Source organism: Larus michahellis, chromosome Z (genome assembly GCF_964199755.1).
Source record: "Larus michahellis chromosome Z, bLarMic1.1, whole genome shotgun sequence".
Taxonomy (NCBI): domain Eukaryota; kingdom Metazoa; phylum Chordata; class Aves; order Charadriiformes; family Laridae; genus Larus; species Larus michahellis.
The window spans coordinates 38,331,895-38,355,807 of record NC_133930.1 but is presented as its reverse complement, the minus strand read 5'-3'; the positions used below and the strand labels follow the sequence as shown (position 1 = coordinate 38,355,807).

The 23,913-nt window shown below is 37.6% G+C and overlaps 1 protein-coding gene across 6 annotated transcripts in view; it reads left to right on the top strand.

Annotated features, from left to right (window-relative positions):
* Window positions 1-23,913, top strand: part of TRPM3 (transient receptor potential cation channel subfamily M member 3) — a 421,669-nt gene that overhangs the window by 278,858 nt on the left and 118,898 nt on the right. For all 6 annotated transcript variants that reach the window (XM_074569357.1, XM_074569355.1, XM_074569361.1 and 3 more), the window contains exons 4-6: window positions 7,118-7,331; window positions 10,305-10,429; window positions 19,384-19,555. In XM_074569357.1, the coding sequence (XP_074425458.1) occupies window positions 7,118-7,331; window positions 10,305-10,429; window positions 19,384-19,555 (511 nt within the window). The remainder of the gene's footprint in view (window positions 1-7,117; window positions 7,332-10,304; window positions 10,430-19,383; window positions 19,556-23,913) is intronic.

Here is a 23,913-nt window from a genome sequence, read left to right as displayed (position 1 = left end):
TCCAATAGCTAGCCATCCCTCTTTTTCTGAATAACTTTAGAATTCAACTGAAGTTTCCCATTGCTGTGTACATCTGCAAGGCTGAAAAATTTGGAGTATACCAAATTTCTTTTAATATTCCTCCAAACATCTATCGGAGGATAGACCAGTTAGACTTACTGGTTCATCTTTCAATGAAATAAGAGGCCCAGTAAGTGTCTAGGCTGGGAACTGGGAAATCCCTATTCTGCCACAGATTTTCTTGAGCAAGTCACTTAATCACAATACAATACTATGGAGAAATACCGAAGTATATCAATCGGAAGGTATTGCTCCACTAAATTTGAGGGATGTTTCCAGCACCCACACTAACCCATGCATGTATTTCTTCTGTGTGGCATTACATGAAAGGAAGAATCTCTCTGGCTCTATCTAAACTGCAGAACCTGTGACCTTGGGGTGAAAAATGAGAGTCTACCTAGCACAATTGTGTCCCAGACACTGCTTTGAGCAGCAGCGAGGGCAGAAGCAGAACCCCTGGGTGCTCTGCAGAATAACCTGCCCAGGAACCCAGTACAATCTTCTTTGCCTGAATTCTTCCCAACAGGTCTTCCGGATCTGTTGTGGTACTAGATGGGTTAGAGACAATGAAGAGCTCAGGTACTATGCTAGCAAGAGCCGGAAGCTCCAGAAATCCAATCATCCCACTAGTGGGCAAAGTGCTTCAAATTAAACAATTCACTAAATATCTCTTTAATGGGTGTCCTGCTTGGTTACCACCAATGAGAAAAACAACTTTCATATGAGCAAAACACAGATAAGGAGGTTTGCATGACCAGTAATTGTGCATTTTTTTAAATGGAAACAAAATAAAGAGCTTTGTTATGCTATACAGGATGAAGGTGTCCCTATGGTCGTATTTCCAAACCCAAACTCAAACATTATTTTAGGGTAGATTATAGTCAAAGAGCTGCCTAAATAGCTGTTGCACTTTAATTAATAGAAAGAAACTCCTATCTCTGTATTTACTGGGTAGAAGGTCTTTCCCATAACAAATAAATATAACTTACCAAATCAAAAGCTTTCTGTGATAGCCAAGGATTTGCTCAGTCAAAACAACATAACAATTTTGCAGCAGAGAAGGGGAAAAAAAAGAGCATTTAAATTATCTTGAAAAATAAGGCTTGGAAAAAGGAACAACTACATAATAATCCTTGGAAACATTCTTGTTCAGACAACGTATTTTCAAACCCAAAAGCAGAGAAGGTGGAACATCAACAGGGGCAGGAGGAGAGAGATAAAAGGGAGAAAACATAATAAACAGTCTTTTCTGAAAATATGCTACTCAGTTATTTTCTAGCTACTGGATATCAAATATCCCTGTAGCATACATGCTGATTTTTGCTCACAATCATGGTAGGTTAATATTGTGCCTATTGGCTAGTAGAATGACCCTATAAAGCTACAAGATTCAGCAAGCTGGCCAACATCAAGGAAATCCTCAGGGGAAGAATTTGGCGTAAAATTTACCACCGGTTCCTCACTTTATTTTGTGAAATGGATGCCCACACATAAAAATTATTAAGCAAGGGAACCACAAAACTGCATAGTATTATCGTGGTCTGTGCTAACAGCAAAACTGGTAAATCGGTAAATTTTTCTGAATCAGGTTGCAGGGAATGAGATGGGATTTATTAATGGAAGCTGTAACCTCAGATTTATAATTGGGAAACTAGTAGTTAATTATTGGAACAGATAAGTGCGTGTAAGACTGGCGGATAATTATTTCCTCTGTTGAAAGTAACAGAATTAGATTTTAATAATATATATACTCATTTGATAGTAAATATATGATACTTTGCATGTATATTTGCAAGCTACAAATGCAATGATGTAATGCAACTATCAGTTGCCACCAGACAATTAACAGTGGGTTTTTTAGCTATGAAAATGAACATTATACTGAAATTACACATGGATTTAGAAAAAAAGAGACACAACAATGTAGATTTACATATTGCCAATAGAACTAACTGTGCCGTTAAGTTCATTTCCACAGCCACATAGAACAAAAATTCTCAAACAGCATGAATTTTGCTAATACCATTGAGTTGTTAAAGTATCTTAAGTGGGGCTGCACTAGGCTACTTAAATCAATAATGTGAATAGCCGAGAGTGCAGCAGATTATATAGAAACACATAGCCAAGATTAGATAACATTTGTTAAAGAGATCAGTTACTAAAGATCTTTCTTTCAGTCTTCACGTAGCCAGAGGTGATCCTGCAACAACACTGTAGGTTTTAGATCTCTATCAGTCTTATATTTTCTTTACAAGTGGCTCATCCCATTAATGTATAAGACACACATTTAACAGTTTTGCTGTTAATATTTACATTGGTTTTATGGCAGATTTTCAATTTTGACAACTGTAAAAAGATCTGAGAGGGATGTGGAGATACATAAACCTTATTAGCAGCTTTTGCAATAAATCAGTGGATTTAAAAAATATAGGAAAATTAATAAAATGTGAACTGCTTATATCAGTTGGCTCTTAGCAGTTTAAGAAATAACATGGATGAGTTTGTCTAACTATATGCTGGCAATTTATTGTCTTAACTCTGAGAGCAATTATCAAACTAATGTGAGTGATGCCACTCCAATTATGAGCAACATTCTGAACAATTTCAGAATAGATTCTGGTCATTAGTGGAACGGTTAAGACAATCTAGCTGTGATGCATTTGTTACCTGAATTTGTGACCAAACTTAACCAATTTTTTTAATTTACTATCTGCCTTTCCATACACAAAAAAAGTCTTATCATTCTTTCATTAATTTGTGTGCCTGGATTCCATATAAACATTTTTTAATGGACTGCCCTTTACAGAACTGAAATTTCTTTGATCATATTTTTCAAGGTTAGGCAGAAGATGGCTGTTTGGAAAGCTTTAGTAAGTTAAACACATTCCTCCTAATTGAATGCATTCCAATGATACATTTAATATGCACAATAAAAAGCTAACATATGTTTGCAGCTGTAGAAGAAATAAAGTTTCCTTCAATGTTATAAGCTTAACCTTTCTTATGGTGCATGGAAACATGAAAGAACATCGGTAGAATTCCAATGTACATAAACAGTTTCTTAAACAGAATTTCTAATATGCAGGTCCTCAAAACATTATACTTTATTAAGGGTATTTGTAATCAGCCACGTAAAAAGGTATATTTCTGCTTTTAAAATATACTGAGATTTATCAAAACTGTGTAAAAAGGCTCTTAAAAGCCATCAGTGCTTTTGAGAGAAAAAAAAGAGAGAGATAATCCTGTAACTTGCGTAAACCATGAAAAAGGCAGGAAATTAATACTTAGGCGGGAAATAATACTTAAAGAACATTTACGGAATTTAAAAGATGGTGTCCTATGTGGAGAAAAAGGGGAATTAACACAGGAAAAAAAGCATCTACCAAAGCCCGTTTAAATCAATGAGGGTCCTTCCACTGACTATTTAGTAGAACCTGCATAAGGCCTTAAGGTGTTAAGAAGAATATTAACTTATAAGGAACCAGTCTGATTTCAGTCTAAGTGACAGTTTTTCTGTTGAATTTGGTGAGAATTACATCAGGCCTATTTTTTTGTGAAGATCACACAGTGAGGGAATCAATCTTTACCTTGAAGAAGTGTCTGCAGTGATGAAATCTTATTTGAGGTAGGTGAAATAACTATCCAGCACCTGCATGCATCAAAGAGAAACAAAGGAGCAAAGTTAGACTGCAGATCAAAAAATGTTCTCTGAAGAGATTTTCTTTGAAGAAATACAACAAAATTCTGAATCTTTCTATTTTATTCACTGAGAATCTCATCTGCAATCATTCGCCATGTACTTTAATGAAACAGTTGTGCTTGAGTAACAGAGTAGTAATTTTACCACTCAGGAACATTGTCTTTCACCTTAGAACACTGGAGTCCAACTTGCAAGCAATCTGGCTGTTTGACTGATGATGGGCACAGTTGTTTTTTAGGAAACCACTCTTTAAAACAGTGAAACAACTATTGGCATCAAGTGGCACTCTTGCTCACTACGTCTGTGCTAGTTTTGGGATCATGGGGTCTTGACGGCTTGAACTTTGTGATTTTCATTTCACAGTGTTATGCTGATGTCAGTCAGGTCAATCTGTATGTTTTGTGGTTCAAAACTGTAATTTTGCTTCCTATCTTGCATTGCTCTGCTGACACATAACAACTGAATTCTTGCATCCGCTCCATCCACCACTGCCATAAAGAAGGGTTTAAATCATTTGTCACTAGAACTGATCATTTCTACAGCTGACAGATACACCAGACATGGAATTTCAGGGTAACAGAGCACTGCTTTGGCTTAGATTTACATGTAAATTTTAGATCTGCCTCCAGAGTCTATAGCAAAAGAATTCAGGAATGGCAGAAACACTTATTAAGATTCTAAATAAAAACTGAAAAGGCCGAATGTTCTGCTATAAGTTTGAAATAAATGAATTTTTAATATGGACAAAAATGGCCTTAAATGTGTTTATTCATAATTTAATGCATACTTTGAAAGTGATGACAAAGGAATTCTCTTGTACTTACTAGTTAAATGGCCAAAGAGTAATCTCAAGCATACCAAACTGAAAATGCCCTCTGAAAAAGCAAAAATTAATCAGACGGTCATAAAAATTTAGGTCTATGCACAGAAGAAAAGTCACAATATTTGGCACCATTGCCCTTCAAAAAAATTCTGAAACAGTGAAGCTTATCCATGATGATTTAATTATTTTTTTATTTTTTTTTTAAATCAGATTTATTTTTGCTTAAATTTCCTCTTTATAAAGTAAAATGAACTCATCATAAGTATAGAGGGGCTTTGCTGCAGTGTAAAGAACAAGCAGCTTTTTATAAGAAAAGTTGTCTACATTTCAAATAGATGTAAGAAAATATTTCTTCTAACTTTGTGATTCACTATAAAGATTTGTATTTATTGAAATTCCGAGGTCTTAGGGGATAAGAAAATGAAAGAGTTTTTTCCAATCAACACATAGGCTTAAGAAGGTGGGGACAGTGAAGTCACCCATTCTGGGGTATAAAACAATGCTAGTGAGTCAAAAAAAATTGTAACTGGCTGCATTAGATAATGCACATCTGATGCCATTTGTACCTTCATCTTAATATCACCCCAGATGATGCAGTCCCCTCTGTTTTCAGCAAAATTGTATGGTCATTACTAATATAAATTCACTTTAATCATGTTCTTAAAACTCCCACTCTGCCTTCACCAAAAAACAGAGTACAGTACCAGTGATTCCAAAACATAATCTCCATAGTTTGACCAGCAGAGGTTTCGTGTAGGCCCCCTGAAAGGGTGTTGTCTGTCTATTAAAGCCTGCAGTCTAACAAGGCATCGCCCTTTGCAACCTCAGCTCTCCCTAAGGGCAGAGACAAAGGGAATAAGAATCAGTCTCCTTAAAACCCCCCTGGTGTGTTAAAATGATTGGCTTCACCACCTGGTCAGTGGGATCAGGTACCATGCAAGACATTCCGAACTCCCACGCAGCAAATTGAATGGGTAGCTACTGAGGATGCAGTTCATGTATATGTAAGCTCGAGGTTACATTGTGCTCTTGCTAGGCATGAATATTGCATGTTCTTTGTCCATTAGCTGTTACGAATTTGCCTGGCAGCTGCAGAGAACATTACTGATGCACTGTGGTGAACGTGCATTCTCAAGTTCTTGCTCAGCTTTCCGTTTGACGGTGTCCCCCTTGCTTCCCTGTGACTATTTGCCCAAACGGGCTTCTGCTTCCAGATGGGATATGTTGAGGATGGCTGTTCACCGTGCAACAACCCCTTCTTACAAAGAAACCTGTCCATTATGAATTTCTTCTGGAAAAACTCAAGTCGTTATTTCTTATTCAACTAGAAAGGAGTCCACTTCACTGTCATACAATTTATTAAAAAAAGAACAATCTTTTGGCAAGTACTGATTAGACATGTTAAAAAGGGACAAAGTGGTTACATAATGTATGTGGATATTATACTACCTGGCATTTTACAATAAATAAGTTAGAACTAGGCATTCCGCTGGCTGAAAGTGAAGGTGCCTGTGTTATACACCTGATGGCTGTGCTGACAGGCCATCAAGGGAAAGACCACTGAAGTAACTCCATATGCATCAGTTCAATCAGAATTTTGACAGATGAGTGGCTTTCTACAAGCTGTTTTATTCAATTAGGAGACTCCTTCCACATTTTGCCAGCTATAGAAAGAATTTTACCCTCTTACGGCCCATTTCTGCTGTGCAACTAGAATTCAAAAATGTGTCATCTGCCCTGTCACGGGTTTTGTGAAACTCTTCATACATCAGCAGCAGAAAAAGCAGGAGAAAGAGCCCCAGAGAGAAAGGCTTGTCATGAAGAGACAGGTATATGTGCAACATGGTAGTGCTATAGAAACTTTGAAGACAGTTCATCTTTGAGCAAGCGCAGATGGGCATGATCTCCCTTGGGGCAAAATGCTGCAGATGTAGCACAGAAGAGCCAAGAATTGGAAATGTGTAAATGTGTTTCAAAGCTCTTTTGGGGTCCTGTGCCAAATTTCTTAGGCAAATTCATGAATCTGTACGAATCAGTCCATAAGTCATAAATTAGCATTTGTTCATCTGAAAAGTACCTGTTTAATAGTCTTGCTCAGTTTAAACTTACTTATGCTTGGACAACTGGGTTTGTTTCTGTTATTTCCTATCTTTTGAGAGTTTGGTTTTGTTAATTTGAAAATAAGGTAAAAGTGAATGCACCGTTGTGACTCTGACTACATAGGTCATCTTTGGCAGACCACTTAAATTTTTGCTTTAGTTTTTGCACCCGTTAATTAAAGACATTTATTTTTTAAGCACTGCTAAGCATATTGACTTAATTTCCTAAATAAAGGAAAATTGTCTAGCCCGTGAAAGGCAAGTATTCTATTATTCATAGTTTCCTAACTTTTGAAAAATCATCAAGACAGCAATTAGTGCTTTTGTCATAAAGGTTGCCTTTTTCCAGTGATCTGTTGGGCATAGATCATACGTATTAGGAACCAGTGGGTATAACCAATCTTTTTTTCTCTATCACTGCCCTTATTTCTGCAGTATGTACGTGTGTCCTTTGACACAAAGCCTGACCTTCTTCTGCATCTGATGACCAAAGAGTGGCAGCTTGAGCTCCCTAAACTTCTCATCTCTGTGCACGGGGGCCTTCAGAATTTTGAACTTCAGCCAAAACTCAAGCAAGTCTTTGGAAAAGGCCTCATTAAGGCTGCTATGACAACCGGAGCATGGATATTCACTGGAGGAGTAAACACAGGTAACAGCAACATTGAAATGAAAGTACAGTGGCATCTAGGAGATTTCATCACAGAAAAAATTTAGGACTGATGAGATTAAGAAGCCATTCCTTGTTTTATTTCATTAGTGTTGGCTGTACTATGTGCAAACAAGAAAATGCCATGTCCAAACCAGCCTGGCAGCTACCAGGGAATAAAAGGTTTGCTGAAGCATGAAAAGCACACTGGGGAGCTGAAAATAAAGCCTCCTGTGAGGCAATTATATTAGTATATTGCCAGTGAAGACTTTATAAGATCAACAGTAAGCTACAGGGAGGGAGTACTAACCAGAAATCGAAGAAGTTGAACTCTTATTACATAAAACAGAAAAGATTTTCATCCAAAAAAGACTTTTATCTTATAAGATGATCTGAAGTATGAAAGGAAAAAAGGTTCTGTTTTATGGATGAAGTGGGAAACTTTATTGTGAATCAGTATCACTTTTTTCCTTTCTTGTAGACAGCTTGACCTATTTTTTTTTTCTATTACCCCTGCAGCAACAGTGATAACATTGCCATTTCTATTCAAAGTTAAGAACATCTGTAACATACCATATGGGTGTCCTAATGACCCAAGATAGCAGCTGGCCCAGCTCTAGTGGGAGGGAGCATGTAGGTTTTGGGAATAAGCTGCAAAACATAGTTCCCCAGATAAAAAAGTTTGGGCAGTGGCTTCCCAGTTACCTGAAGGAGACAGAAAGGAGGAGAGAATCAGGGCAAAGTCAAAGAGTTCTGCTAGAGATAAGTGCAAAAAAATTTGGTCTGGGACATGTACTTGTAAATTCTTATGTCATTCTCATTTGCTGCAGTAACAAAGCTATAATTTATAGCTTTTGTAATCCCACAGAGTGTATCCTCTTATTGTCTGTGGAAAACATTGCAATCACTCTATCATGCATTAATTTTAGTGCATTGTGGATCAACTCCTACATACTTGAATATGAATGCTTAATAGGAGTCTTGGGCTTTTTAGTTTCCAGAGCACATAAAATTTAAAACAATATTCAGTTTTATCACAGCAGCAATACAAATAGCAAAGAAGAAGCACAGCTTCTGGAGTGTTAGGTAGATAAACAGACAGACTCACACATATGTAATATCACCCACGTCTCTGCAGGACAAGGGAGAAAATCAGGTTCAGTGTTGACCTGTGTACAGTGGTGATAATAGTTATGTTAGTTGTCAGATACTCCTGTAGTGATGAAGGCAAAGACAGATACTAATGTTAAGCTGAAAGCACATTAGAAAACTGTAGATATTGTACACTCATTGCAGTGGATTACCACAGGAACTGTAGAAATCAAACTATAGAAATTTTGTGAACAAGGACTGACTATAACATTTGCATTTGACAAATGCGCGACTGCTTCATACCATTTTCCAAATCATCATAATTGCAAACGCCCAAACAATACAAATGAACCAGGAAAGTCAACATAGTTACTGTTGAAAATGTTTTTTTTCTCTGTAATCAAAAATTATCTAGACAAAACAATGAAGTTCAAGTTGCTGTGTGTTATTTTAAAAACATATATTTCCGGAAGAAGTTCTGCATTATCAGTTGCCTCTCGTTGCTGTTTTAGATTTCTGGAGCAAAGCAGTTGATTGCTTGTGGGTGAGGTTTTCAAACTGTGTAGGTGAAAATTATGTGGTTTGTGTCTATGTGAAATTGTACAAATAGAGGATTTCTGAGTACAGTCTGTTCTGTTGATGATGAATTTTCAAATCCGATACTCTGAAGGAAAAGTATAATTGCAAAATTCTGAAATACCACTGTTGGACTGAGAATCAGTGATGTGACAGGCATGGTACATACCTGGGTATAACCATGACTTTTAAATCACTTAAACAAGTTGTTCTGAATATTCATGTTATGCCAAAAATTGAGTATTCTAAATAGTAGAAGTTTTTGCAGTCTGTACAGATTTTCTGCTTTGAATCCCTTGGGTTGCTAGATCATAGCCTAATTCTTAGGTACATGGTTGTTTTTTTCCTTTTCCACCACAGGAAGGAAACTGGACTCCAGGATTTATAGGATTTGTTAGATTGTGGTTTTTTTTCTTATATTGTTCATTTATGGTGTAGAAAAACTATGGCTAAAATCACATCTATTTTGTATTTTGTGACCGTTGTAATTCCAATCCAGTCATCTTGAAACTGTGGAACCTGAAAAAGAAGCAAACATAGAAATTGAGTAACAGATAACATCTGCAACAAATCCGCAGGTCTGCTTCTGTGCAGCCACATCACAAAAATAGTTATTGATACACAAGTAAAAAAAATATTTCATGAAAGGGAAGGAGTAATGTCATTTGTCTGTCCTCTGCACAGGGATACCACTGAAACACTGGCAAAGCTGGCCTAAAGCACACAAGGAGTGTTATCAGAAAGCACTTGGAAGGGAGCTGGGGAGCAGTCATTGCTTCTGTACTAATTTCTGTTTTCTCACTGATCCCCAGGGGGGGTTCTAATACTTCTACTGGGAACTATCTCAGGTGACTGAGTTTGTTTAGAAAGAATGGTAGACTAGTTTACCACAGGGCAGTGTAATGATGTTTTCATATTTCCATCCTTTATGCAGACAGAAGGGACCATTTGTGCGGAAGCTGCATTTTTCTTTTTTGGCGGGGGGGGGGGTTGTTTGTTTGTTTGTTTTTTAAAATCCTGTTCTTCTTTCTGTGCTTGGGAAGGATACAAATGCTTGCATGCACATATGTTTGTGAACACAAGTGCAGATAAACAAGTTACAGTCAGCTGTCAACATTTCCAGTCTTATTTCTAGAGCGGTGTAATTATTTTCTTGCTACTTAATTTAATATTTTTAAATTAGGTAAAATGGATTTACAGTATTACTGTAATAATAATCCCTAAAATAGAATTCTATGCTAAATCCATGCTATAATGAACAGAATGGACATAATTTTGAATTTCTATTTTATGCTGTTTCTTTCCCAGGAGTCATTCGTCATGTTGGAGATGCATTGAAAGATCATGCCTCAAAATCTCGAGGGAAGATCTGCACCATCGGTATAGCTCCCTGGGGAATTGTGGAAAATCAAGAGGATCTGATTGGCAAAGATGTAAGCCCTATATGGACATAGAACACCTCCAATATATATAAATCTTCCAGTAATTTTTCCTTTCCTCTCCATCCCTCACTTAACAATTCCTCATAGAATTAATGTCTGCAGCAAAAAATCAATACATACACAGGTTTTCCATTATGGTTGACAGCAATTTTGACGTAGCGACAATAAAAATTCCTGCACTGTATGTTCTTTAGAAATAAATTATAAAGAAACTTCATTAAATGCTTCTCTTGAAAATATATTAAAATTTCATCCTTAGAACAGGAGGAACCCTGAAAAGTGTCTAAGAAAACTCTGGTTGCAAAGCTGGAGGTCTGATTTATTTTGAAACAGTACTGCAATGTGTTGGCTAAATTCATAATTGCAGACTGTCCCCCTTATAATACAGTCGGTCCTATACATGTTTATTACCACAATCGTAAAAAGTCTTATAAATGTATTGGACATGAGATCAGACATCAAAGAATCATTACTTCAGTCACCTTCTGAAGAGCAGAGTGAGTGTTTCTTGTACTCTTTCACATCATTCTTCTCTTTTAAACCTATATTGTCACTCAGAAATATTTTAACCCCTGATTTTAAATACATAAATAGTTTACTTATACAGGTTACAGGTTACATGTTACCTGATGCTTTTCTGAGCCCTTTTTTTTTTCCTCACCTCTGGCTCATTCCCAAGCAATCTGCCTGAGAACCAATGGCTAATTGTGAGTGAGAAGAGATACAGTCTTCATTCTGCATAATGAACATTTTTCTTGTCTACATTACTCTGAACCATTCTTCTCTGAATGTTCGTCCATTAGCAAGTCAGGGAAGGAAGAAGATTGAATTATCAGTTAGGTTAGAAGGAAACTCAATGACTATGAAGAAATTGATCCAACTGGAATTCATTGCATTTCACTATTAAATTATAGTCATTAGGAGGAATTGTATTAGTGGGGGGTTTTGTACTCTAATACCACCAGCGCTTGTATGATAGGGTTACGAATACATACAAACAAGCAGGATGGGACTCTGCAGCAGTAATTCTGAGTCACTAATGAACTCTTCTGAGATGCAGTGTGAAAGGTCACTAGCAGAAATAGCTAATCACAAAGATGAGGTGCATCTTGCTAAAAAAGTGTAATGTACACATCAGTTTCAAATAAGCATTCTTTACTGACTGTGCATGGAGTTCCGGAAGCATTGCAAGAAGAAAGAAGGCAAGAAAGGACATCAAATTAGTCATGAATTTTGGGACATTGTTGTTTCTCTATTAGTTATTTCCAGCTGTTGGAAAGCTACCTAATCCTGTTCCCAGTTAGTTACCACTTGTTAAAGGGGCTCTGGAGCCTTCTTTTACAGAAAGAGTTGAAGAAAGAAGTTGGTTTCCCAGCTGTTCCAGTCAACTGATTTCTGATTTCCTTAGGAGACGTTTTCTTCTAAATATCCTTCCAATTTAACAGGAAACAAAGAACTTGTATGCTAACTATTTTTAAAAAAAGAAAAGCTTTCTGGTAAAACATACAACATTAATACTTAGTCTGATCATCAGGCAGAAAGTTACAAAAGCTTAAAAAACAGTAAAGAAAACAAATTTGGGTGAAGTCTTCCACAAATGCAGCCACAATTATATCAGTAGGATTGCAATTACAGGGTCATCACTAAGAACAAAAATAGTTCCAGAATGTATCTGTGATTGAAAAAATTGAAACTTTTCCTCCAAACCTCCTGGCCCCTAATAGTTTCATAAAATGATTGATCAATGGCATGATGCAATGCTGAAGCCCTCTAATGCACATGTAATGATATTGCTTTATGCTTATCAATATTGAATTTCATCTTCCATTTTATTGCCTAGTCAGGCTGCTTTATGAAGACTTTCTTTAACTCTTCATAGTCCACTGAAATATCTGTAAGCTTTTCACACTCTTATTAACCCCAAATCCCTTACAACTGTGTTGAACAGAACATGACCCAGCTTGAGGTAGGCCACTTATGTCACTAAATCTTCTTAGTAACCCTCAGTCTTTGCAAAAATTAACTTTTCTTCTTACTGTTTTCCCTCCCGTCCCCCCAGCTTTCCCCAGTTACTAATCCCTCAAAGAACTTTCCCTCTTATCCAATGTGTGCAGTTGTTTTAGAAGCATTTGGTGAGGAAGCTTTTCTGAAAACTTTTTGAAAAATCAAAGTGTACTATATTGACTGGCTCATTAGAGGTGAATGCTGTGAAATGAACCAAGAAGGCGAAATATAAATAGTACTATAAGCATGTAAAATGAATCATCATTAAGCGAGGAACAAAGGCCACAAAGGATTATGCAGGGGCTGGGGGGGGCAGGGAAGTCAACGAATAGTAAAAGGCCTGTCAAACTCCAACATTAATGTGGCTTTATGCCTATATGCACTATGTCTAGTTAAATTATGATCAAAACTGAAGAGTTGTCAAAACATACCCTTCCAGCATCAGATAGATACAGAAAAATATCTTAGTCATGGAATTTGGGGAAGGGAAGCAGGGGAGAGTGAGTTATTGCCATTGCACATGTCCCAGTGCATGTTGCCTCCCTGTGCTTTGTTGCAAGTCAGGCATGCTCAGCGGACCTGTGCTTCTGCTAATGCCTCAGCCCTTTCCTGGCCCGTATGGATGTGGAAGTCATAGCTGAGGAGTTTTATTGCGTTTACCAGTCCATCCAAAACAGCCAGCTCTCGGGAATCCCAAGGGCTTTCCTTAGAGCCATAAAAAGAACCGGCCAAGTTAAGACAAATATTACTGTTGTTTGCTATTTGTTATATTGTGCTGGCTAAAGATCCCTAAAAAGACTTCTCTTACTCCAGTACTGTAAAAGCAATATAGCAGAAAATAGTGTCCCTCTTAACACACTTAGATTCTAATTTAAAAACAAAGCACGCAAGGGAAAGGTAGTCAGTTGACCTATTTCCAATTTTCTGATAGAAGAACTGTGAAAGCAAGGTGGCTTGCTCAGTCTTGTAGAAAACTTGGGTTATAAACAAGTTTCTGCCTACATACAGAGACATTCTTCCTGTGCGCTTTGTCAGTCTTTGTAACACGCACGTCTTTCCTTTCAGAGTCTATTCAGTCCTCATTTGTTTAGTTCCTAGTCACCTCAGTAGGAATAGTTTTTGGATCACAAAGAGAACACTGATTTCAGTACTTTGCTTTTTGTTCAATGAAATCATTCAAATAAGTTTCACTTTTAGCCCAAAGAAGCTAGTACTTGAGGCTTAAATCAAAATATGCTTTTATTGTGCAACTCAGTGAGGACATTTCCAGCATACTGTGATATATCATTGATCAGTCAAGTACATAACCTACTAACTTAAATAGAATGCATTTTTTAACAATAAAAGTATTGAGAAAAAAGATCATTTTTTTTCTTACTGAACTAATTTAAACTAAAATTGAGCTTCTGCACTACTGCGCTGAATAACTGAAAAATCCATGACACCCACTCTTCCATGCTTACTATAAAAATCCTTCCCTACATGGATCCATCAGGTTGACATTAGGAGAAATTATCTCAAATTTCTTGAGTTTTATTTGTCTCACTTAGAGTGCTATTATAGCCATGGATTTCTCTCCCTATATTGCTACATTGATTTTTCTGTTACAGTCAACAACTAGACTATGGCAAAACTGAAGCTCAGGAGAAACTTTGGAAAAAAAAGAATACTTATTATTTTTAACAAAGGCTTTAGCCAGTGAAAAGGAAGCAATAGTGGTCAGCTTTTATCATTTACTGCAGCAGAATGTACAACACAAAATACAAGTCTAGTCTGTAGACTTGTGCATAAACAGGTAAAAGCAAGAAGTGTTATCAGAAAGAAAACTACTTTCTCAAGGCAAATTTAAATCTATATAATAAATATAGATTTATTATATGTACAAATATATATAACATATATCAACTATAATATATAATATAACATAGGTTGTATTATATTATTTATAGCTCAGGTATGTTATATATATATTTTTTTTAATATATTTATCAACCTCTTTCATGCACTCTGTGTTCCAGAATAAATTATATTTTTTTATCCTTAGAAGTCAAATGTTGGAAGCACGATCATTGCCAGTTGTGGATGTTCTTTACGGACTTCACTAATAACAGATGCCTGTTCTTTTGTACTGATCAGAATATTCAGAAAAAATAAATTTAATAAAACTTAAGCAATGAGTATACTGCTGCTTGAAACCTACTTTCCTATACAGCTGAAATCACAAAAATAAGGAGCAAATATTGTCCCTTTTTATGTAAATGCTAAATTTATATTGGACTAAACGTAAGTTGAATCCAAGCATCCTTAGGTTTTTCTTTTGTTAAAAAATAAAATCTGGCTTTCTCAATCTGTTTCTAGATAATACTTCTGATTTATTAAAGCCTGCAGTTTCAAAGTAACCAAATTTTATATTAACACACTTGCTGATTTTTATAAGAATAACTGGAGGTAAGAACACGTAATCAGCAGTTTTCTCTGGGATGCTCAAATGTTACTGCAGGCTTGCTACCAGAACGTAGCAATTTAGATTATTCACAGCAGAACTCTGCCGTCTTGCTCTACTTGCTCATTTGTATCTTCAGCTTTCCTCAGTATTGATTTGGATGGTGCAATAGGGAGCAAATTTAAAACTGGAAGCTTGTATGCACTTCAGAGGGCAGGGTCGCAGTGGAGAAGTTAGAAGTCAGCCTGTCATGCAGCAGGTGCTACCATCAACTTCTCCAAATCCCTGGACAATAACAGACGAGACAACTTCTTCAGGAAAGGTGGGGACCTTCTGTGTTGTAGTGAATCACCAGGTAATTATTAATAGTTAACAACTCAATTACATCATAACTCAATGATGTTTCAGAAAGATGAGTATTATGCTGGAATTTAGTAACAGGACTGATAAATAACCTTGGGAATCATTCATTTTTATGGTACTGGGCACAGGTGAGGCCAATGTCTAGTTATTAGACAAGTCAAGGAAATAACAGCAAACAGGAGGTGCAGAAAACATAAACAATGAGGAAAGTTTAAAGCTTAAATTGTTTGCTACATATTACAGCTGAACTAACTGAGAAAGGCTTATTTTCATCAACACGCCAAGTCCTGCCCATTCCCTTCTCCCTGATCCCATCTGTAAATGCTTCATTATAAAGGACTTCACTCTGCCAGTACCAAGTCCCCATCATTTTTAGAATACTACCTACCTCCTTGAGATTACCAAAGATTACCCAAACCAGAAAAAGTGTGCATTCAAGAGTAAGCGTCGCCTTAGAATTAGTATCATTCATGTATATGAAAAAAAAAACCATATAGCTGCAAGCTTGATAGGTATGTAGCCAGAGCTCACCACTTTAAACCACAGTCTTTAAAACACATTCTGGTGAGTCTTATCAGTGTTCATATTAGCTGCTCTCTTTGTGTGTACCAGGCAACAGGGACGTCAGACTCTCAAGATGGGCTACACATTTCCTTTTCATTCTTTCATAGTAATCCGAATTACAGCGTTAGTTTGTAGCATGAGAGTGCTGCCTTCAGTCTCTCATACTTCTTTGGTTTTATATTGTCAGAAAGATTACGTTTTGCTTTAATTATTTTCTGCAGGTTTCAGAATAACGATAAAAGTTACAAATCTCAGGCAACTAATTAGTAAGTGTATATTCCTTTATTGTCATTGGATTTCTTGTTACCAATTTTCACTTGGTTTTGGTAGATATTTTGCAATTATCCTGCAAGAAGATTCTTTGAGAAGAAATTAAATTGCTGGGGAAAAAAAAAGATTACAGATAACTACAAATAGTTACTTCACAAGGTTGTTCCACTGCAACTTTTATCCAGTGTGAAAGTATCAGAGGCCCCTGGCAGGCTGTGCCAGGCAATAATTACTCTAAGGGCGGGTGTAAGGAAAAGAGATTCAGCTCTCTCTCATTGCAAACTACAAGGTGGGAAGCATGCCTGCGGCGAAGCTGAGGACCAGCATGTTTGTAGTATATACTGAGAATTTGGATCATGATGCTTCCAGGATCCTCTAAATTAAACCAGGAACTACTCTGCTCCCTGGTGTACCCTGGAACAGTGAGGCTGCGGAGAAGGCTTAATTTGAACAACAGCTGCTACTTTTTCAGAAGCAAAGCACGCTCCGCTCTCTTCTTTCGGCCACTAGTCTGAACTCACTAAGTTTGCTGTAAATTCTTTGCCCTCACGTAGACTGCTCAGATTCGCACATTGGATGACACAAGACGTGCGTGCTCACTGCCCATGATGAGTTACCCTGAGTGATTTTTCAAGTGCTGTCCCTATGTTGAGCGCTGTGTGCCCACGGGGAATGTAAACAGAGCATACTACTGCTTTTAATCCAAGCTTGCGGTGCAAAGGCAGCTGCTGGGGTTATCCCAGCTCCTCACCTATTGACAGAATGCCCTCAGCCCCTGCAGCCTGAGCACTGCCTCACAGCATGGCTACCGTCACATTCATTAACCTATATTTCAAGGGGTTGCCTGGAGCATAAATGCTTCCTTTCAACTCTGCAGAGGAAGATGCCAGGGGACATTATTCCCTCTTCTCAATGCAGAAAGAGGAAGAGAAGACATTAAAGTCAAAGTTTTCCCAACCTTTTAACTTGCTTGTAAAATATAAGGGGTTGAAAAGAACAAAGGAATGGGAACTGCAAGAGTGAGAAATTTAAAATCTGCTGAGTGTTGTGGAAAAACAATTCACCTCAAGGAAATAGCCTCAAAGCCTAGGATTTTCTTGCCTCCCTGAAGATTTTTTTTTATCCTTTAATCAGGAAGAGTGTGACAGTGTTGTTTGTGAAATTTGTTATTGAAAAAAAGTATTTCAGCTGTTGAACTGTGCACACCGTGAACAGGTCAATTGAAAATAATTGTATTCCCATTTTCACATCTATGAATTTTACTAATAATATTATTCTCTTTGTAGCTAAACAACAGACACAGAACCAAAGTGTAGCCTTCTAATCTGCCCTGCCGCAGCATTGTTAAGTCAGTGTGGATCCTTCAGTCCCCATTAGCAAGTTTTGAGCTGTGTCTCCTGGGGACAAACCACAAGCTGCCAGCAGAATGGCATGCACAGTGGCTTGTAATCATACAACAAATGGGCAACTCAAGTCATTCTTCTTCCAGCAGACCTTGCTGGCCTGTGCCCTCTATATATATTGAGAGGTGTGGCAGGTATCAGTTTAAAAGATCTGTAACTGTTTTAATTTGATTTTATTTGATACTTAGGTGTGTGAGAAAGAACCTGTGAGCAAGAACCTTTTTCTTTCGGACTGTGAACGCATGGTTTCTGTGTCTGTCAAAGCCAGCTGATGAACACATTCCAGCAGCATATTGATATTTGTTAAGCTATGTGTGCCTGTAGAATAAATGTTTCATGAATGGGGCACCAAAAGAAACAGTATACAAGAAATTTGAGCAAAAGCTATCACCTGTTCTCACAGTGGAGAACACCACCTTGCTGTGGGCTAGCTGCCCTCTTAGGCTTCTCAGACTTCCCTTTTGCAGGACAAACACCTTACAGAGTGACCTCTGCGTGACAGTTTATAACAGCAAAAGAAGTCTGTGGGTTTCCCCTTGACATACAAGAATTGACTGAAGTGCTGCAAGCATTCACAAGCAAAAATAATAGAGATAGATATATATCTCTTGCCAAAGAATTAGTAACGCACATTATTTATAAAGATTTATGTCCCAGAGAGCTCTTCAGAATAACAAAAAGGGAGAGAAGTTTAGGAAGAAATTAATAGGTTAATGTATTTCTGACTGTAAGCATTTCTGTCAAAACATGAATGTATACTTTTGTGCATTAAAAAGCACAAGGTTTTGTTAAATTTTGCAAAATGAACAATGCAAAACGAACATTTTGCAAAATGAACAATGCCAGAACTGTGAGGAAAATTCCTTGCAGATGAAGGATAGCCCAGCTGAGTTTTGTAACAAGTCACTTCAGCATTTCTTCAGCTAGGACTTCATTTTACAAATTTTCAGGAGTTTTGTCTTTCCAAAAAGACAAGACATACGTAAACAATGCAGGGAGCAATATATTTCTAGCAAATGCCTTTGCATGATCAGCCAGGGTCCCTCGACACAGCACCAGTTCTTTTGCCACATCAGTGCAGTCTTACCTATGTCACTGGAGACCCACCAAAGCAGCTGACAGACAAATGTGGCCCAGTGATATTATTTGCTCTGTCTGGAGGCTGTGAGTGGGATAACTCTGCCACAATTTACTCTGTGTGTCTGCAGAAGAGTTTCTCCTGTTGAAAACAAATCAAAGGAAGTGTGGCAAACTCCCCATTGAGTGGAAACTTTCTAAATTGTTGTGACCACAAGCCACTGCCTTTGAATTATGCTAAGAATTGGCCAATAGATTTTTTTCCAAGAAAATTGAAAACGTCGTGTAATATCATGTGTATACCTCCCCAAGAGTGGAACTCACCTGTAGAAGGGTGTCTGGTGGCTCTGAATGAGGAAGAACAGGGGGCACGGTGCTGGGTGGGGTCTGTGAAGAAAAAATCAAAGCTTTTGGTCAAATGAGGTGTAGGATTTACGGCAACACTACTGAAAGACATCAGCAGACAAGGTGCACAGTGCATGTGTGTAGTCACACAGACTTTTGGAGGACTGACCGCTAGCTGGACTTAACACTGAAACAGCGGCCATTGATGCCATTTAAATAAATTACCATGGAAAACCCTTTAAGCAGTGCCTGCGTCAAAAAACTTGGTGTTTACAAGAGACGGCCACACAGGTTTAAGTGCTAAGCTTATTTTCTACTTTACACATAGAAGACAGCAGTGCCCAATGACAATACCTCAAACAATTTCGATTTTTTTTTCTTTTATATCATCTTGTCAGCTGGTATCTTATAACTGATTTAGTTCCAAGGGTCTTTTCTGTTTAGTACTTTTTCTTTCTTCTGTCTCTAAAATGCAGGTTGTCCGACCATACCAGACAATGTCCAATCCCATGAGTAAACTGACAGTGCTCAACAGTATGCATTCTCATTTTATTTTGGCTGACAATGGCACTACTGGTAAATATGGAGCAGAGGTGAAACTTCGTAGACAGCTGGAAAAGCACATTTCACTTCAGAAGATAAATACAAGTGAGTAACATTTTGCCTGTATTGTCTTATAATTGCAATTATATTAAAGACACTATGAGTTTAAATAGGCAATAAGGTCTGAATATTTGGGGGAGTAGTTCTACTGTCCAAAGTGGTGAGTGTGAGCTAATAAAGGCAAATAATGGTGAACAAAGCTAATAAAATGTAATTTTAGAGTACTGTGGGTAAGCGTACAGCACAAATAGCTGAATTTGTTTCCAATATGTTTTAAACGATATTTGTCAAGGCTCTTCAGGTTCAACTTAGATCTTTGGTATCCGCAACTCCTTAAAACTGTATACAATTCTGGTCCCCTCCATTCTGTAAAGAATACAGTGGAATAAGAAAAGGCAGAGAAAAGGTTGACAAAAAGTTAGGGTGAGCTTTTTATGATAAAGACTTTGCAGGTTGAAGGAGAGATGACTGAGGTATATAGAGGTATATCTAATCCTGCATGGTTGCAGGAGAAATGACTGGACAACTCAAGCAGTTCCAGAGCCATTGCTATTTAAAGGCAGAGAGGGTACCCCATAGAAGTGTTACTATATATTTGCACTATGCTTATTAGTTTTTCCTAAGCAGCTGTCATTAGCCACAGCCAGAGGCAACATATGAGGTTAGATGCTCCTTTCACCTTATCTTTTACAACCATGATGATACATTCCACATCATGATCAGACTGAAGCCCCCTTTTTTCTCTCATTTATAATTTCTTTTCCTTTATAATCATGTACCACTTTACTACATAGAATGAAAAGTAAATAATCACCTAAGTAAGCACTTCTGCTTGGATAAAATAAAATATGATATCTTAATATTAGTATTATTATTTCTGTAGTGTGTAGGTGCTTAATTTAGATGGGGAGTTAATTACTTTCTAGATATTTTGGATTTGTTTGTTTGTTTGTTTCTGTTTGCAATCATTTAGTTTTCAGAAATTTAGTGCTATCAAAAGGAAAAAGGATCAGCTCTAGAAATTGAACCTAGGCCATGCATAGGGAAGAAATCTTCATTTGGATGCTAGCCAGGCAGGAGTTTTTTCAGTCTCACAAACAAAACCTCAGTGTTGTACCTGCATAAGCTACCTTTAGGAATGAAAACAGAGCTCATTTTTCAGAAGTGATTATATGCACAGCCTTTCTGCTGGTAACTCTCTCTAAACATGCAATTCTGAGGCCAGGAATGCTGATGGTTTTTGTGATACAGGCACTTGAAACTGGAATGAGACTAGGAAACATATTTAGATTCTTGGACATCAGATGACAATGAGTTATGGGCAGGCCCAATGGGGTGAACATAAACTGCCATGATAAAGCTTTCTGTATGAGTATAGTCTGTGCTTAAATCAAAATTATGTGCTACCTACACTTTTCAACACCACTGAATGAACAACACACAGTACAGGCTTCTTGTTTTTACAGTATCAGAGTATATATTGCTTTTTCTCAGATAGCAGTGTGTAGATATGCACAAACGTGTGTGGATCCTAAGCAGTGTATGCATGCCTATGCATTTCCTTGGCAGATGGAGATAGTATGATCTAATCCTAGGTTGACCAGCAACAAAAATTCACATTTGAAAATGGCATAGATCATGTAATCAAATTGTAAAAAAAAATGTGCTGTAAGTAATAATTACCTGAGGACATTTATAAGAAAAATATGAGCTTTTGCAGTTTACTGCACAACATTGTGTTGGGGAAGTATTTATGTTAAAATATAAATCTCTTTAGAGGGACTTAACTTAATACAGGTTTGGATAAGAGGTTTATATCTTAAAAAGTGGTTGATGGATGAACGTCTAAACTTTGGTGTTCAAGTCAAATGCTTGCCCGACCTCTTCAAACACCTACAAAAAAATGAAGGATTTCTCTTCTCTGGTTTCTCTCTGATGTCCCCTAATCTCTCAGGGCTATGTATCTTCCTTTTTCTCTTCCCTTTTCTCTGTGACAAAGTCTCTCTACCATTTAACTTCTCCCTCCCAAATCTCTCTCTCTTATAAATACAAAAAAACACTTGGGTCTCATAACAGTCATGTGAAAGAACTATTGGGAAGGAAGGCTGCGGTTAAGATTTGTATGCCTTGGTCCAGTGACATCCAGAATGTTTCTGCCACGTTTTTTTTTCCTTTGTTTTAAAAGAAGGTGGCTGAGTCCTGCCCAGCCTCTAGTTAATAGAAAGGTGACCATATGGATGAGAGAAGGACCACCTGCCCTGTTGGGTCAGCCAAACAGATGGCCACTTTCTGATACCTTTCCTTACCCTCATTCCTAGCGGAGCAGTGGAGATCCTTGGCCCTGTGTGTGCAGGGGCGTGGCTGCAAAGCGAACTTCAACCACTCGGGGAGTGTGTGCAGCCATGCGTGTGTGTTCTTACTTACCATTTTCCAGCACTAAGCACGTGGAGTGGGGAAAAACACTGACAGCACCGGACTTTTGTTTGCTGGAGAGTAAGGAAAAGGTACAATTTTTGGTTAATCGCCAAACAAAAGAGCAGGGGGCTAGAAAACAGAACAGATTTAGGAAATAATAACCAGTTGCCAATTTCTTCTTTCACAGCCTGTCCCTGGACAATAGTGCTGAAAGTAGATTTTATTCTTATTTTTAAGCCTGCCTGACTTTTACATGCTAGGCTTGTCATTTCTTCTTATTTACTTTCATTTGCTTCAACTGTATCTTTCTCCAGTGCAGTGATAGCTCTCCTGGATATTCAGGATCACACACTATCCACAAAGGGAAACTTCAAGCTTGTGCTCACCTATTAAAGACACAGAAAACAGTATTCCCTTCAAATAGATTAGGACAGTAGCAGTCTCTTTTATAAAATTTAGTATTAAATCAGATCATTAGGTAGGCCAGATAATTCTGAAAGACTCAGATGTTTTTGTTCCTAGCATGGCAACACTCTCAGTCATTAAGCGGTATTTAATTTCCTGAATGAAATAATAAAAATCTTGCCTTATACCCCCTATGAACACTGGAGAAAAGATTTCATTGAATTCTCTGTTTCCACTCTACCTTTTTAGCTTTTATCACTTCCATAGCTCTTGTTTTGCCCACAGCAAATATTCAGGAATTAGAAAATGCTTTCCAGGCAAGCAGAGAATACAGCTGCATCTGTAGGTCAGTCTGAGTCTGCAGGCTCAGGACACAGTCACTCAGTTGTGCATTTAGCTAGAGGTCAATTTGATGCTTCAATGCCTAGGACGGATCTTTCTTATTTTCACTCATGAGGACTATTTTAACACAGCCCAGCAACCATCTCTTGCACTGAGCCACAAGTTGTCTCAAACTCATGAAGTTTCAAAGTGCATAATTTTGTGGTTAGAAATGGACTTTCCTAAAACTGTTTCAAAGTCAAAAGGAAATATTGAAGATGATCTAATCAGAAATGTTTGTGGTTTCCAATTCACACAAACATTTGATTCCTGGACTTTTGGCAGGAATTTAAAGGTAGGGAGATCACCGTAAGACAAGCTCCTCTCCATCTCATCAAGTGTTCCTTGATTAAAATCATTCTAAAGTCTTATGTTTCAACACTCAATTTTATTCAGAAGGAATCAGGATCAATATATCCTCTAAAACATTGAGAATTTCTTTACTTTTCTAGAATCCCATACACGATACATTTCCTTCTCCTCTGGTGCCTGAGAAGTCTTTGTCCCCTTTGCAGCTGCTTTTTCCCAAATGCTGTATACTTAAAACATTTTCCAGTGGGTCACAAAGGTGCAAGGAAATGTTTCAAAAGCAACTGTTTAAAATAAAAAAGGTAGAACAATTTTCACCGGAAAACTGTCATTGGCATTGGATTAGAAATCAATTAATATCTTATGATCCTGCAAGATGTAGAAGTGCAGCTAGTCTTTTTTTCCTACCCTGGGAGAATACTGGTGGCCAGCACAGAAAGAGAACTTAATGTATCGCCAAACAGATAATGTAATCTGTAAACAGAGAAAGGAAAGAAACGAAGCGTTTGATTACAAGAGATGACATATTGCGAATTCTCCAGTTATGACATTCCTAGACACTAACAAAGCATTTCTATGAAGTGTGCTAGAATGGCCCGGTCATTTGCTAAAATGTACATCGTCACCACTTCTTCAGAGCACAGATGAATAACACAATAGGTACATCAGTCTTCCCTCCAACCAGAAACACAAAAGAAATCTGTCTACAAAATGTGTGTTGGAAGTTACAAGTCATTCGTACTCATATACAAGGCATAAAATATTCATTTCTGCTGCTCCACAGATGGTTAGGTTAGAATAATTGCCAATGTAGCAACTCGGCTAATAGGTCTGATCTGAGGACTGTTAATCACTTTCAGGCAAAGTCACTCCAATAGGTTGACATGCTGTGG